The sequence below is a fragment of the Salvelinus fontinalis genome, chromosome 34, assembly GCF_029448725.1.
Source record: "Salvelinus fontinalis isolate EN_2023a chromosome 34, ASM2944872v1, whole genome shotgun sequence".
NCBI lineage: Eukaryota > Metazoa > Chordata > Actinopteri > Salmoniformes > Salmonidae > Salvelinus > Salvelinus fontinalis.
Genome location: NC_074698.1, coordinates 10,523,316 through 10,535,576, shown reverse-complemented (window position 1 = coordinate 10,535,576; position 12,261 = coordinate 10,523,316). Strand labels below are relative to the sequence as shown.

The 12,261-nt window shown below is 39.2% G+C and overlaps 3 protein-coding genes across 6 annotated transcripts; 2 read left to right on the top strand and 1 right to left on the bottom strand.

Moving 5' to 3' along the window:
- Positions 1 to 4,489: 4,489 nt before the first annotated feature.
- LOC129833068 (recQ-mediated genome instability protein 2-like) lies at positions 4,490 to 5,361 on the top strand. The gene is made up of 2 exons (XM_055897338.1): positions 4,490 to 4,850; positions 4,942 to 5,361. The coding sequence occupies exons 1-2, from the start codon at positions 4,559 to 4,561 to the stop codon at positions 5,091 to 5,093; spliced, it is 444 nt and encodes a 147-aa protein (XP_055753313.1). The 5' UTR covers positions 4,490 to 4,558; the 3' UTR covers positions 5,094 to 5,361.
- Positions 5,362 to 5,500: 139 nt separating this feature from the next.
- litaf (lipopolysaccharide-induced TNF factor) lies at positions 5,501 to 8,790 on the bottom strand. 2 transcript variants are annotated; one of them, XM_055897336.1, is made up of 4 exons: positions 8,691 to 8,790; positions 7,097 to 7,297; positions 6,630 to 6,786; positions 5,501 to 6,510 (listed from the first exon to the last, which is right to left on the bottom strand). In XM_055897336.1, the coding sequence occupies exons 2-4, from the start codon at positions 7,293 to 7,295 to the stop codon at positions 6,402 to 6,404; spliced, it is 465 nt and encodes a 154-aa protein (XP_055753311.1). In that variant the 5' UTR covers positions 7,296 to 7,297; positions 8,691 to 8,790; the 3' UTR covers positions 5,501 to 6,401. The 2 variants fall into 2 exon arrangements, with proteins under 2 accessions (XP_055753311.1, XP_055753312.1); XM_055897337.1 differs by having other exon boundaries at positions 7,097 to 7,301; positions 8,691 to 8,786.
- Positions 8,791 to 8,805: 15 nt separating this feature from the next.
- Positions 8,806 to 11,455, top strand: LOC129833069 (stannin-like). Of its 3 annotated transcripts, none has more exons than XM_055897341.1 (2): positions 8,806 to 8,880; positions 9,702 to 11,455. In XM_055897341.1, the coding sequence occupies exon 2, from the start codon at positions 9,813 to 9,815 to the stop codon at positions 10,074 to 10,076; it is 264 nt and encodes an 87-aa protein (XP_055753316.1). In that variant the 5' UTR covers positions 8,806 to 8,880; positions 9,702 to 9,812; the 3' UTR covers positions 10,077 to 11,455. The 3 variants fall into 3 exon arrangements, with proteins under 3 accessions (XP_055753316.1, XP_055753314.1, XP_055753315.1); XM_055897339.1 differs by lacking the exon at positions 8,806 to 8,880 and adding an exon at positions 8,907 to 9,236; XM_055897340.1 differs by lacking the exon at positions 8,806 to 8,880 and adding an exon at positions 8,907 to 9,269.
- Positions 11,456 to 12,261: the final 806 nt, after the last annotated feature.

Here is a 12,261-nt window from a genome sequence, read left to right as displayed (position 1 = left end):
AAAATAGAGTTAAGAAAATGTTTACTAAATAACTAAAGAAATGTAAAAAATACAAAGTAACACAAAATAACAATAATGAATATACATGGGGTACCAGTACCGAGTCAATGTGCGGGGGTACAGATTAGTCGAGGTAATTTGTACATGTAGGTAGGGGTAAATTGACTATGCATAGATACTAACAGCGAGTAGCAGCAGTGTAGTCAGGGTGGCCATTTGATTAATTGTTCAGCTGTCTTATGGCTTGGGGGTAGAAGCTGGTAAGGAGCCTTTTGGACCTAGACTTGGCTCTCCGTTACCGCTTGCCGTGCGGTAGCAGAGAGAACAGTCTATAACTTGGGTGACTGGAGTCTTTGACAATTTTTTGGGCCTTCATCTGACACCGCCTAGTATATAGGCACTGGACGGCAGGAAGCTCCCCTATCTTTTAAATGACATAATTTGAGGGACATAATTTGAGATTGTTACCCATCAAAATTTGAAAAGCTCTCATTTACCTTATATGCGTTTCTTATTTCTTAATGTGTTCTCTTTTGACTGAAACAGCGGAATAAAAGCACGTTCCTGAAGAAATTCATGAAAAGACTACGTACCAACAAGACAATGAAGAGGAAACTGAAGAAGCTGTTCAAAGAATGCACCAATTCTTTGAGATCCAAACGAAGCACTGGTAGGTTTAAATAATACCAGGTCAATATAGCTGTTCTGTGGTTTTAATAGTGGAGGCTCCTTTATGACATGAATGATCACATTTCTTTTCAATACTTGTCTATTTAGTAAATGCATGTCCAGACTCCCTTGGCAACATTACTCAAGTGACCATAAGCAATGACGCGTTCCCCTTTGGGTATGACACCACCACGTTCAACCACTGTCTGAGCGCCCAAGTAGTAATGGACAATCTGGCCAGCCTGACTGAGAAGGTAGATGATGATGACATGCAAACGGTCCTTTTGGAGAAGCTACACCAGGTATAAAACTTTACTGACACAAAACAGGAAATCACAACAGATTTCAAACTCACAGGTTGCCAAGAGGTGGTCATTCCGTAACAGCTCTTTATGGTGTGGTCTTGTCCACTAGGCGTACCCCAACGGTCTCTCAGACCAGCAGGTTCAGGTGCTTGGGTCGGTGTCTCGCGTGGCTTCCATGGAGCAGATTAACAAGTGGAACATCACTACAGTGGACACACTAGCAGCACTGATGGACAATGGCAATGGAGAATGGGACTCCGCCAAAGTAGGGATGTTTAACTTTACATCAACAATGTCTTTAAATGTTGTTTTTTTTAAAACATGATAAACATTTTACTTCTAAAAGGTGTGCATTTAAATGTATCTTTCATCTTCCTTTTTCCATTTCAGGCCAAAGTTATTGTCACCAAGTTCTTAAGTGCTGGCAATTCGCTTGGTGCCTCTGAACTGAATTCAATTGGAGGGCCTAACATGTGCGCACTGGACCTCAGTGTGTTGCAAGGCATCAGAAATGACAGTCTCCGGTAAGATCATCTACAGATCTTGCTGTGTGAGAGAGTTACCTTGTGGTCAAGTCATGCAAGTCACTCCACTTCACATTTATCTTTGTTGTGCTCTTGCAGTGGTTGACTTCAACAGAGTATCCAGGCCTAAACGCTCCTTAAATGATGTTGGAACATTTTCATATGCTTTTTTTGGTTGCGTGTTCATAGTTAGTGTTTTTCTTGTGCCTTCTGAACACAACAGAGCTGCAGATGCTCTGGAAATCACTAACTGTTCCTCAGCACATAAGAAGGCCTTCTTTGCAGTAGCTGAGATCGCCTTTCCTATCAACTTCTTCAAAACCCGCGCCACTGCAGATCAGCTAACATCCTACCAGCTCATTCAGACATACCTGGGTAAGGGCTCCATTTTCTGCATACATACAGAAAAAATATGGTTTCTTGGATGTCCTGTAATAAATGTGATTTAAACGATTTAGTTCACTCGGGCTGTGACATTAGAGAACACTTGTGCCACCCCAGTCCTCATTCTCACCATGTTTGTTGCCCTTTTTAAGGAGGTGCCAATATCACCTACATACGGAGTCTGTCTAGGGTCAATATTAGCATGGACATCAACACTTTTATTGGTTTGGATTCAGCTGTCGTCCAGGTATGTGCTCATTCCCGTAACCATAGCATTCATCAATGACCTGTGATGGCAGTGACTCATATTCATTGTCATCTATCATTTTTTTTGTAATTCTCTGCCTCTAAATAGGCTCTTAGTGTGAGTGAGGTGTCTGGACTCCTCGGCTCCAACCTAAATGACCTGAAAACCTTTGAGAATAACACTGTAGTGCAGAACTGGGTCTCAAAGCAGTTCCAGTCCGAGCTTGACAAGCTGGGTATCAGTCTGACCGGAGGAAGGGTGGATTCAAACACCACCCCCATGATAACAAATACTGCCATCACCATCACCAATACAACTTCCGGTAAGGTGTCAAATGTTGCATTAACGGTTAGCATGCTTCGCCAGTGCTAAATCCATTTTAAAATGTGATTCCATTAGAACGTGTACAAATAATTTGGTTGCAAGGAGGGAAATTAGTTATCTGTAATGTACCGTAAACATAATTTTACTTATAATGTATAGGAATGTGTTTGGGAACAGACAGTAACAGTAATGACAGAAGACATGCAGATCTTAACCTTGTTATTCTGTTCTCTCTCTCTCCTTATCTTTCAGGCCAGAGCAGAGGCACATATCCAGCCCCTCTGCTTTTCCTGTTGGGTCTCTTGTTCATTGCAGTGCAAATGTAGATTCTAACATTACAATAGAACATTATAATTTAGACCAGGTTACATAATTATCATATCACGTCATAATACTACATCTCTTTTTGTAATCTATTTTTAAAGAAGACATCAACGCTGACATTATATTTGACAGCCAAATGAGTGCAGTATGCAATAAATATGCCATATAATATAGTGTTTTATCAATTCCATTGCTCCAATTGTATTTTCTATTGGTTAATCATTAATATTAATATATCTACTGTAGGTTTTTTATCAACTACTTAATTTTTAAATATATATATGTTTTTTTCATTTTGTATGTTGGGAATGGGAAAGAAATACACATTAATATGAGGGTGTTCTGTTGTTTTTTTGTTGTCTTTTTTCACCTTTATTTAACCAGGTAGGCCAACTTAGAACAAGTTCTCATTTACAACTGCGACCTGGCCAAAATAAAGCAAAGCAGTGCAACACAAACAACAACAACACAGAGATACACATGGAACAAACAAACATACAGTCAATAACACAATAGAAAAAGTCCATACAATATACAGTGTGTGCAAATGGTGTAAGGAGGTAAGGCAATAAATAGGCCACAGTAGCGAAGTGTGTTTTACTAAGAAGGGACACTTTAACCTGCCAGAAATGCTTTTCTCAAAGAAAGGGAGAAAGATGTGACTTTTCAATTAAAATGAAAAGGTTTCCAATTTGATTTTCTAGTTTTATATTTGCTCGTCAATGTCATTATTATTTACGGACCATGGTTTTATTTTGTTAATTTGATGGTTCACAATAGTGATAGGCCTGCATGGGTCAATCAGGATTAAAGGAATCAAATGCGTTCGACATCCATCAGCAAGTGAAAATACCAGAGAAGAGGCCCAACTCGGAGAAAAATATTTCTCCCTGCAGCAGGTGGCGTCTTTTCGTTGTTTCGCCCACCATGCAAGGAGTTTTTGTATAGAGGTTAATGAGATGGTCGAATTTGTTCAACAAAAAAGAATGGCTTATTTTCTACATGAGGTTTATTTGGTCGAATATAACTTTCTTAAATTGTTACGAGTGTACTGATATAAGTAGGACACGTGACATCCCGGCAACTTTGAGAAAAAACACTTTATATAGGAGTTATCTCGTGATGGCTATGCATCTTCATTGTATGTGGCTAGTAGCGGTCTCTCCAATGAATACAGGCGGTTTACGTCAACAATCCTCATGGAAATGTACCCACCAAGCCAAAGAAAGGATAGGCGGGAGCTAGACAGCCCTCGGTGCCGCTTCGTGAAAAACGACTCCCATTGTCATGTATAATTAATAAGCAATAATGCACGAGGAGGTGTGGCATATGGCCAATATACCACGGCTAAGGGCTGTTCTTAACAAGACGCAACGCGGAGTGCCTGGACACAGCCCGTAGCCGTGGTATATTGGCCATATATCACAAACCCCGGAGGAGCCTTATTGCTATTATAAACTGATTACCAGTCTGATATACCATGGCTTTCAGACATTCATAATTCAGGGCTCAAACCACCTAGTTTATCATCTTTGATAATACCCACTGTTAGCACGACGTGTGCTTTTATTTTGAAATGTTTAAATATTTTATTGTATTTTTATTATTAACGACAAAATCGATATAAAAAGTACATGTCGGAACACAAGTCTATATATAAACAATATACAAAAGACAAATGTTGAAATCAACATCCCGGATATTGGTCACAATTACGTCAAAGGTCACACGAAATATTTTTTTAGAACGAACTCGTTTGAAAGTGTTCATTCGCAGATGGCATGGACCACGAACAAATTTCAGTAGAAAATAAGAAAAGTCCTCCTATCAAAGTTCTTTCCAGCCAACTCCGAGAGGGAAAAGATAACCGATTGAATGGCAAGCTCGAATTTAATATAAAAAGACTAGGACAATGGAAAAACACTGCACTTGTAGTCTCTGTGGTTTGGATGCAAGGGACAATACTGGAAGTTCGGTCGGATCACAACACGGTGCTTCTTTTGGACGAGACAGGGACATTCGTTGTCAATGGCGTCAACAACATTCCTAAAGGCAACCCATGCCTATTTCAGGGTGAGATTCACTTTTATTTTCCTTCTAGCTGCAGCTAAAATATGTACAACATTTAACAAAACCCTTGATTTGTTACCCCGATTTTACACAGGTAACTATGTAATGGTGATGGGAATGATCCAGGCACTCTCTCCAGAACCTGTCCTGCGCGCGGTAAAGATGGCAGACCTCTCTGAACGCGCTGCGATTCACAGAAGAATGTGGAAGTTGGAGGTGGAAGACCTTCAGCAAACGCTCACGTAGAAAGAAGCCTAAGCAGCATGTTGCTATCAATGCCTGTTTGTTTTCATTCATTATTTTTAGCAAAATGTAAATACTGCTACTGGTTTTGAGCGGTTTCAGGCCTGCCTGATATTTCATTGGCAAAGGTAATGGACCATAGCATAGAAGTACGTGCCCAACACCGTTTATGATAGAAAGTGCATTATATGCATATATTATAGCCTAACACGGTCTATGATAGGCTATCATTAAGCAATAAAGCACGAGGGGGTGTGGTATATGGCCAATATACCATGGCTAAGGGCTGTTTTGTCATTCGGGTCAGCCAATCAGCATTCAGGGCTCGAATGTTTATAATACATACATATAACACTAAACATGTCATAAGTGCTGGAAGAGACAAACAAAAGACATAATGAACAATGATCTAATTTGGTGGTAAAATGATCTCATTTATTTGTGCTTATGTCATGCATACACATTGAAAAAGTGCCATTAAGTGAATTCTACAGAAGCACACAATTGTATGTGTTGAATGAAAATAAACAAATAGGGCCTATACAATCAATAACACCCTTGTGAATCCATGGACTTGGGAATGCTCAAAGGTGCCTGGATTTCAATCAAAACATCCTGAAATAAGACTTCTTCCGCAGCATAACTTAGAGCAAAACCAGTCATTCATTCAAACTAAAGGCATTTAGGCCTAAGACAACAAGTAGTGCAGTTTGTATGATGAGCTTGCTTACTTACCAGTAACCATCACAATAAGACTGTATTAAAAGGTAGTCTTAACAGGTAGTCATATTGCAGTTTGATTACATATAGATCCTATGAAAATGTACAATCACAATATCGACCAGTCTTACCTCTAATCCCACCAACATTGTGTGCACATTACTATTCAAACTGACATATATACAATTATATAATAAAATCCTTAATTTGAAAGTGCAATATTGACAAGTTATCTAGTGGACAAAGCTCTTAATAAAAGTAATAGATTTATATAGATCACTCAATTCTGCTCTTCAAAGACATTTCCATTGCATTTTCTTGAAATGGTTCCCCTCTAATCAGGGACTGATTTAGACCTGGGACACCAGGTGTGCAATTCATTATCAGGTAGAACAGAACCAGCAGGCTCGGACCTCATAGCTTAAAGAGTTGAGTACCCCTGATATAGACTACATGATGACCATCATCAAAATATGCATGTTTAACATGATTGTTTAGCCTCTGACAGCATTTGTAATTAGACAATTCAAGAAAGAGACAAGCTGCAAGATTGCATGCTCAATAGAGACTACTCTTTTTCAAAAGACATAATCAAAGCCGTTTGTGTTCTCCAAGGACGTTGTTGCAGTTCGGACATCGATGTGTCACATCCTTCAAACCATCCACACAAAAAGGAAGCAGGCAACAGCCATAGATGCAACTACAAAAAACAAAAGATCAGATAATGCATTATGCAGCCCATACAAAACGGGACTTTTCATGACTATGAACAACAATACACTGCAAGCACTGCAGGGGGACTCGATAAATTAATCTTACCCGAAAATGAACAGGCCAGCACATGTTAACCAGGCCATTGTTCCAGAGGTGTGCTCCAGCCGAGTGATCACCATCTGGGCACATGCAGGGCAATGAGTCTGCACTGGAAGATCCCCAAACACCACACCCGGCTGGACGTAAATGGTCTGAACTGACACTGAAGAACAAAGAATGTTAAACACCAAACAGGAAATTAAAAGCGAAAGTTCATTATGTAGCCTCCTAGGGATTAGCTAGGTCCCTTGCACAGGTCACTGTTAATCAATCAAAACCTATCAGACTCTAAAACTATTATGTTAAGAGTGCAAAGCAAACCAATAGTCAAAAATAGGGAATAGGCTACTTGAGATGGTTTGAAACCAAAAGAGTGCATTCTGGATGGACCAGTTTGAGCTGTCTCAAGCCAAGTGTGTCAAGAGAGTTCAACCTATGAGGGAACAGCATAGTGAAAACAAGATTTTATTTACCTATTGGACTGGTGGTACTGTGAGCCGTTGGTTGATATATTTGATTATATGGCTGTGTTGGGTATGGACACTGTGCAGATTTGGTGTAGGCAGGAGGAAGCACCGTCCCCTGGTACTGAGGACCCAATGATTCTTCATAGGAAGGTGGCTGAGGGAGCCCCACAAATCCACCTGTCTCCATTGGTGGTGCACTTGCCATGTCTTTCTTATCAATCATCAACCAAAAAAATAAATAATTACATTTATATTGCAATGACCGGGAGTCGATAGATTAATCATTTCTTAGCACATTTTGTAAATAAACTACAATCAGATAGCCAGGTCTACATGGCTTCAGTCACAGCTGTAACAGGCTGTAAGGTTAGCTAATAATACCTTAATCCTATTACATGGCTCTTTTAAAACCAACGTTATACAACAGGTATACAAGAGTCATGAAACATGATAACATTACTAACCCTTGTGCTCTGCTGAATTTTGTTTTTGCATCCATTGTGGTATGGGTCAGATTGACCCGCACAGTTTAAACACACTCTAGACAGTCAAAGAATCAAGTAAAAACAGCTAAAACTTTATTTTGTCTTGTCAGACCTTTCAGAAAGAAGAAATACAAGAACATTTCATTTCAAATACTCTATATTTAAGAGCTATTTTGTTAAACATATTTCCTTTCCCAAAAACAAGCATTTTCTGTTTGGAGCTCATTTTTCAGTGTCAGAGATCTGCTGCACTCGCGCTTAGGAGAAGCTTGGGATAGCTCCTTTTCCCCGAAACATAATTATAGAAGTGCCACCAGAACCAGTCAAAACAAAATACACAGAAGACACTTGTTTATTGTGGACATGTGCAAATATCTATACACATGAAAGCCTCCGGGTCAAAATGACCCACAACATGTTTGTATACTAAATCTACTCAAGACATTCCACAACACACCAGTGTCCACATTATGAAGTTAGGTTCATGACCCTAAATGAGGAAAATTAATTTAATGGAGAAAGAGGTTAACTAAGTTAGTACTTTAGAGAACTCAAAAGGGGAAATGAGTCAAATTGAACCGCAACATAATAGGAGGATTAATGACATTAACTACTATGCTAGTCAGGTAACGTTAGTTTGATTAAGGGAACAGTTAACGTTAGTCATGTAACGTTAACTCAAGACTCCAGTCTGGCTAGTCTATATTATAGCTAGCTAATCTAGCTAGTACGGTAGGGAACTAATTTAGCTAGCTAATTTAGCTATAATACTAAACAAACTTGTCAGGACAAGACCGAACTTCGAAAGCTAGTCAAAACATCTGTGGCCAGTGGCACCTGTGAAATACTATAACGTTAGGCCCACGGCCCCATGTTACTGCAATTACTCAACTGTCTTGCTAGCTACGCAAATAACAGTAACGTTAGTTAGCTACAACTCGGTTATCTAACTAAATTACCATTAGTCAAGACGAGACAGAGGCGTCGTCGATGGCTGTCAAAAACATAAGGGCTTGCTAGCTAATACTCATATTTACGGGAGCTCAAGGCGTCAGTGTACTGTAGTTACATACTTTTTAGAAGACAAACACTTAAACTAACTAGCTTTTCCTTACCTAGCGACAGTAAAGTTGGCTGATTAACCTGCTTCTTTGGCGTCCAAACAAAATGCTACTTTACAGTAGCTTGAGCCAATTTCCAGGAACAAGCAGCCTGTATGTATCACGTGATATTTTGGCGTGTCTACCAGTACTTGCATGACACCACCACATAACAATGAACTATGACTGATATGAGACCGATAAGGTAACACATTAGCAAATCTATGAGCTCCTATAACTATTTAACCTTTGAAAATTATGTCCATAGACAAACATAAGTGGTATATATATTTACATTTGCATATTGTCAGTGAAGAAAATCTAGCTACTACTGTTGCTTTAAAATAGAGATTGACAGCACAAATAACATTTGTTTCGATATATTGTGCATCACATGGTCTCATTTCCTGCACTGAAACAGGGTCCTTGAAGTTCGGGTTTTGCGTGGGTGGCTACTAGTGTATTTAATGCACTGGATCTTATATATTGATACGGGCAGGGCTGTTGCAGCATTGCACATTGATGAAGACACGCGATCGCGTCGTCTGTTTCAATGGAATGGTAAGGAATCTCATCTAGTGCGTCTTGATTCTCGTAAGGACCCGATGCATCATGCATTTACATACACAAATGCGTATTAATGTGCAATGATTCGGCGTGCACAGTTAAAACATATGCGTTAGCATTGATGGCATAAAGGCGTTCCGTTCATAGTTCATTATTGCATACGCTATTATGCAGAATATAGCTATAGATAATATATGATTACCTACCACAGGGTGGTAGGCTATCAACTTAATTTTGTATCAATACATTATTTCAAGCCTTTTGCTTCTTTGGTGGATTTGGAGGTTAGATTCTGTGTTGAGTCCTATTACATAGGTCTATGGTTGAGTCAGCAGATGTCTGCCGAAAATGTATTGTAAACAGATACAGATGTGCAGATACAAGCACTAACAACAGGGTTTATTTTGTTATTTTTTGTTAGTTAAATACTCAACATTATTTGCTTTTTGTGACCCCCAGGTCTCCCAAGCAGAACCGTAAGACGCCAAAATCAGCAAGGGATCATACCACGCAGTCCTTGTCAAGTCCCCTGTTCTGTGATAATGCTCTGAGTCACCTTCCTGTTGCAACATGTACATCACAGACCACAGCCCCACTACTGGGGTGGTGACAATCGTAGTGATCCTCATTGCTGTTGCTGCCCTCGGTGTTCTCATCTGCGGATGTTGGTGCTACCTGCACCTGCAGCGGATTGGCCAGTCTGAAGATGAGGAGAGTATTGTAGGAGAGGGCGAGACCAAGGAGCCCTTCCTGATGGTACAGTACTCCACCAGGGGCCCTCACGTCGAGCACAAAACCAAGCTCACCCACAACGGCACTGAGAATCACACTTAACTGAGTCATTAAGAAACCGTGGTCATCACCTAATATTAACCAAGAGGATCACCTCATTCACATTTCCTGCTGATCATCATCTTTCATCACGCCATTGAAGGATGATAAACGGACTGCAGCTCAATGTCAATGTCTTAGGAAATGTGATATTTTTGTTTCTCATTCCACTGTGGATCTCAGTCAGGATGTGAGGTTGTGAACAGTTCATTGTTATGTTTCTTAAGTATGCATATTTTGAACACAAAAATGTACATTGATTGATGTTGATCGTTTTTGTTAACTCAGCAATCCACTACTGAATTGTGACGGTAGACACAAGACAGCGCTCTGAACAAATGAGTGGGAAAAACCTTCTTCAGAGCTTGTTGGGAGAATGTATGACAAATTGATGACAAAACACTTCACTTAATATCAAGTTGCTCATATTATTTGAAATTAGCTTCAGTTGTTTGTTTATTTTGCATAGTTGAACTTGGTTTTGTTTACCTTCAGTATTCAAATGTGAGTTAATAGCCATTCTAATAATTTGCTAAATGCCAAATTTGTCCAAAGATACAAAGTGTGATTCACTGCCTAATTTATGTCTCTTGTTGCTGCTACTTACTAAATAATCTAGTGTACAAAATACTGTTTCTTTTCTCCTGTGGTTGCGCAGGCAACCACTCAACTAAAACCAGTCACTGAAAGGGTAATTCTCCTTTGATAAACAATCATATTTCACAAGCACAACAGGGTCCAGGGTCTGAGTTTTAGTGAGGTCCAGACTCTAAAATACTATTTGGAGAACAGCAAAAATGTGGCCATGATTACTACACCTTTAGATAGCTGGCTAGACTAATTTAACAATCTAAAAAAATGTAATTGACATGGGCTAATTGAGTGACAGTCAGTGAGTGACATATAAGAAGAGGGAAACTGCTGATGCACGACCAAGTTCGAAGTTGCCCCTTGTGTATTCTAACTCTCAACAGTAAGTTGAGACCCCAACTGTTCCTAAAGAAATTCGAGATTATTATGTATTTTTATAATGTTGGCAAGGTCCGTACCTCGGTGTCCTCATATGTAGCTACAACACTAAGTAGCTGCTACACCTGACATGGGTTGAGAAGTCCTGCCAAGAAGCTACCAAGAGCCAATTACATATTTTCTATATTCAGTTGCAACATAGGAAATCCTGATGGCCAGATTCTATGGTAGCTGAGCAGGTTGATATTTGACGAAACAATTTTATAAAGTATTATGAAATGTAAATAACATTATGAAGACTATTGTTCTCTATGTCATTTGATGTGCCATTGTATCATTTCCAAATCAACTTTAATTGTTATATCGGTCCATAGGCCTTATGATTACTTTTAGATTAAATCCTAACAGGTGTATGTATTGTTGATAGTTATTCTTATTCCTTTTATAAGATAGCAAAATATCAAACTAATGTGACAATTTGTCGATTTTTATATGATTACACAAATGGTAATAGTATTGGTTCCAATAAGTTTGCTTTCAAACTTGAGATGACTGTTACCCCACTTCTGTCTTGAGAGTTCAGCAGCTTGTGAAATACAGTATACATTTAAAAGTACTACTAAAAGTATGACCACCTGTATAAGTAATATGCAGTATGCATAGACTTAACTGGAAGGCTCAATGCCTACAGTGTCATACCGGTGCAGAGAGATGATTCACCATCTCCCACATAGCCTGAAGGCAGTTAGAGTTAGGACCTACCCAAAACATAGGGCGCATTCCTCAGCCCAGGCATTGTTGACATGCCAGATCTTACAACGCCAGAATAGGTATTTTACATTTCAGCTAACGACATCATATGTTATAACAATCTGTCAGTCGATGACACAGTCGATGAAGTGGCACAAAACCATTGGTTGATGCATGCAACGTCTGAGAAGGGGAACGCAACCTGCTACAGTGCCTATAGAAAGTCTACACCCCATTGAACTTTTTTCAAATGTTGATTTAATTGTAATTGGTCATTAATCTACATAAAGTAATCCCTAATGTCAGTGAAAATAAAATTCTACACATTTTTACAAAATTAAATAACTGAAATATAATAATTTCATAAGTATTCACCCCCTTTGTTTAGACAAGCCTAAATTAGTTCAAAGTAAAAATGTGGCTTAACCAATCACATAACTTATATTGACCCACACTCTGTGTGAAATTA

Excerpts from the sequence above, each read along its gene's own strand:
- LOC129833068 (XM_055897338.1), top strand. The coding sequence starts at position 4,559 with ATGGACCACGAACAAATTTCAGTAGAAAATAAGAAAAGTCCTCCTATC. Across the intron at positions 4,851-4,941 it reads CAACCCATGCCTATTTCAGG|GTAACTATGTAATGGTGATG; the intron begins GTGAGATTCACT and ends GATTTTACACAG.
- litaf (XM_055897336.1), bottom strand. The coding sequence starts at position 7,295 with ATGGCAAGTGCACCACCAATGGAGACAGGTGGATTTGTGGGGCTCCCT. Across the intron at positions 6,787-7,096 it reads CAGTACCACCAGTCCAATAG|TGTCAGTTCAGACCATTTAC; the intron begins GTAAATAAAATC and ends TTTGTTCTTCAG. Across the intron at positions 6,511-6,629 it reads GCTGGCCTGTTCATTTTCGG|TTGCATCTATGGCTGTTGCC; the intron begins GTAAGATTAATT and ends TGTTTTTTGTAG.
- LOC129833069 (XM_055897341.1), top strand. The coding sequence starts at position 9,813 with ATGTACATCACAGACCACAGCCCCACTACTGGGGTGGTGACAATCGTA.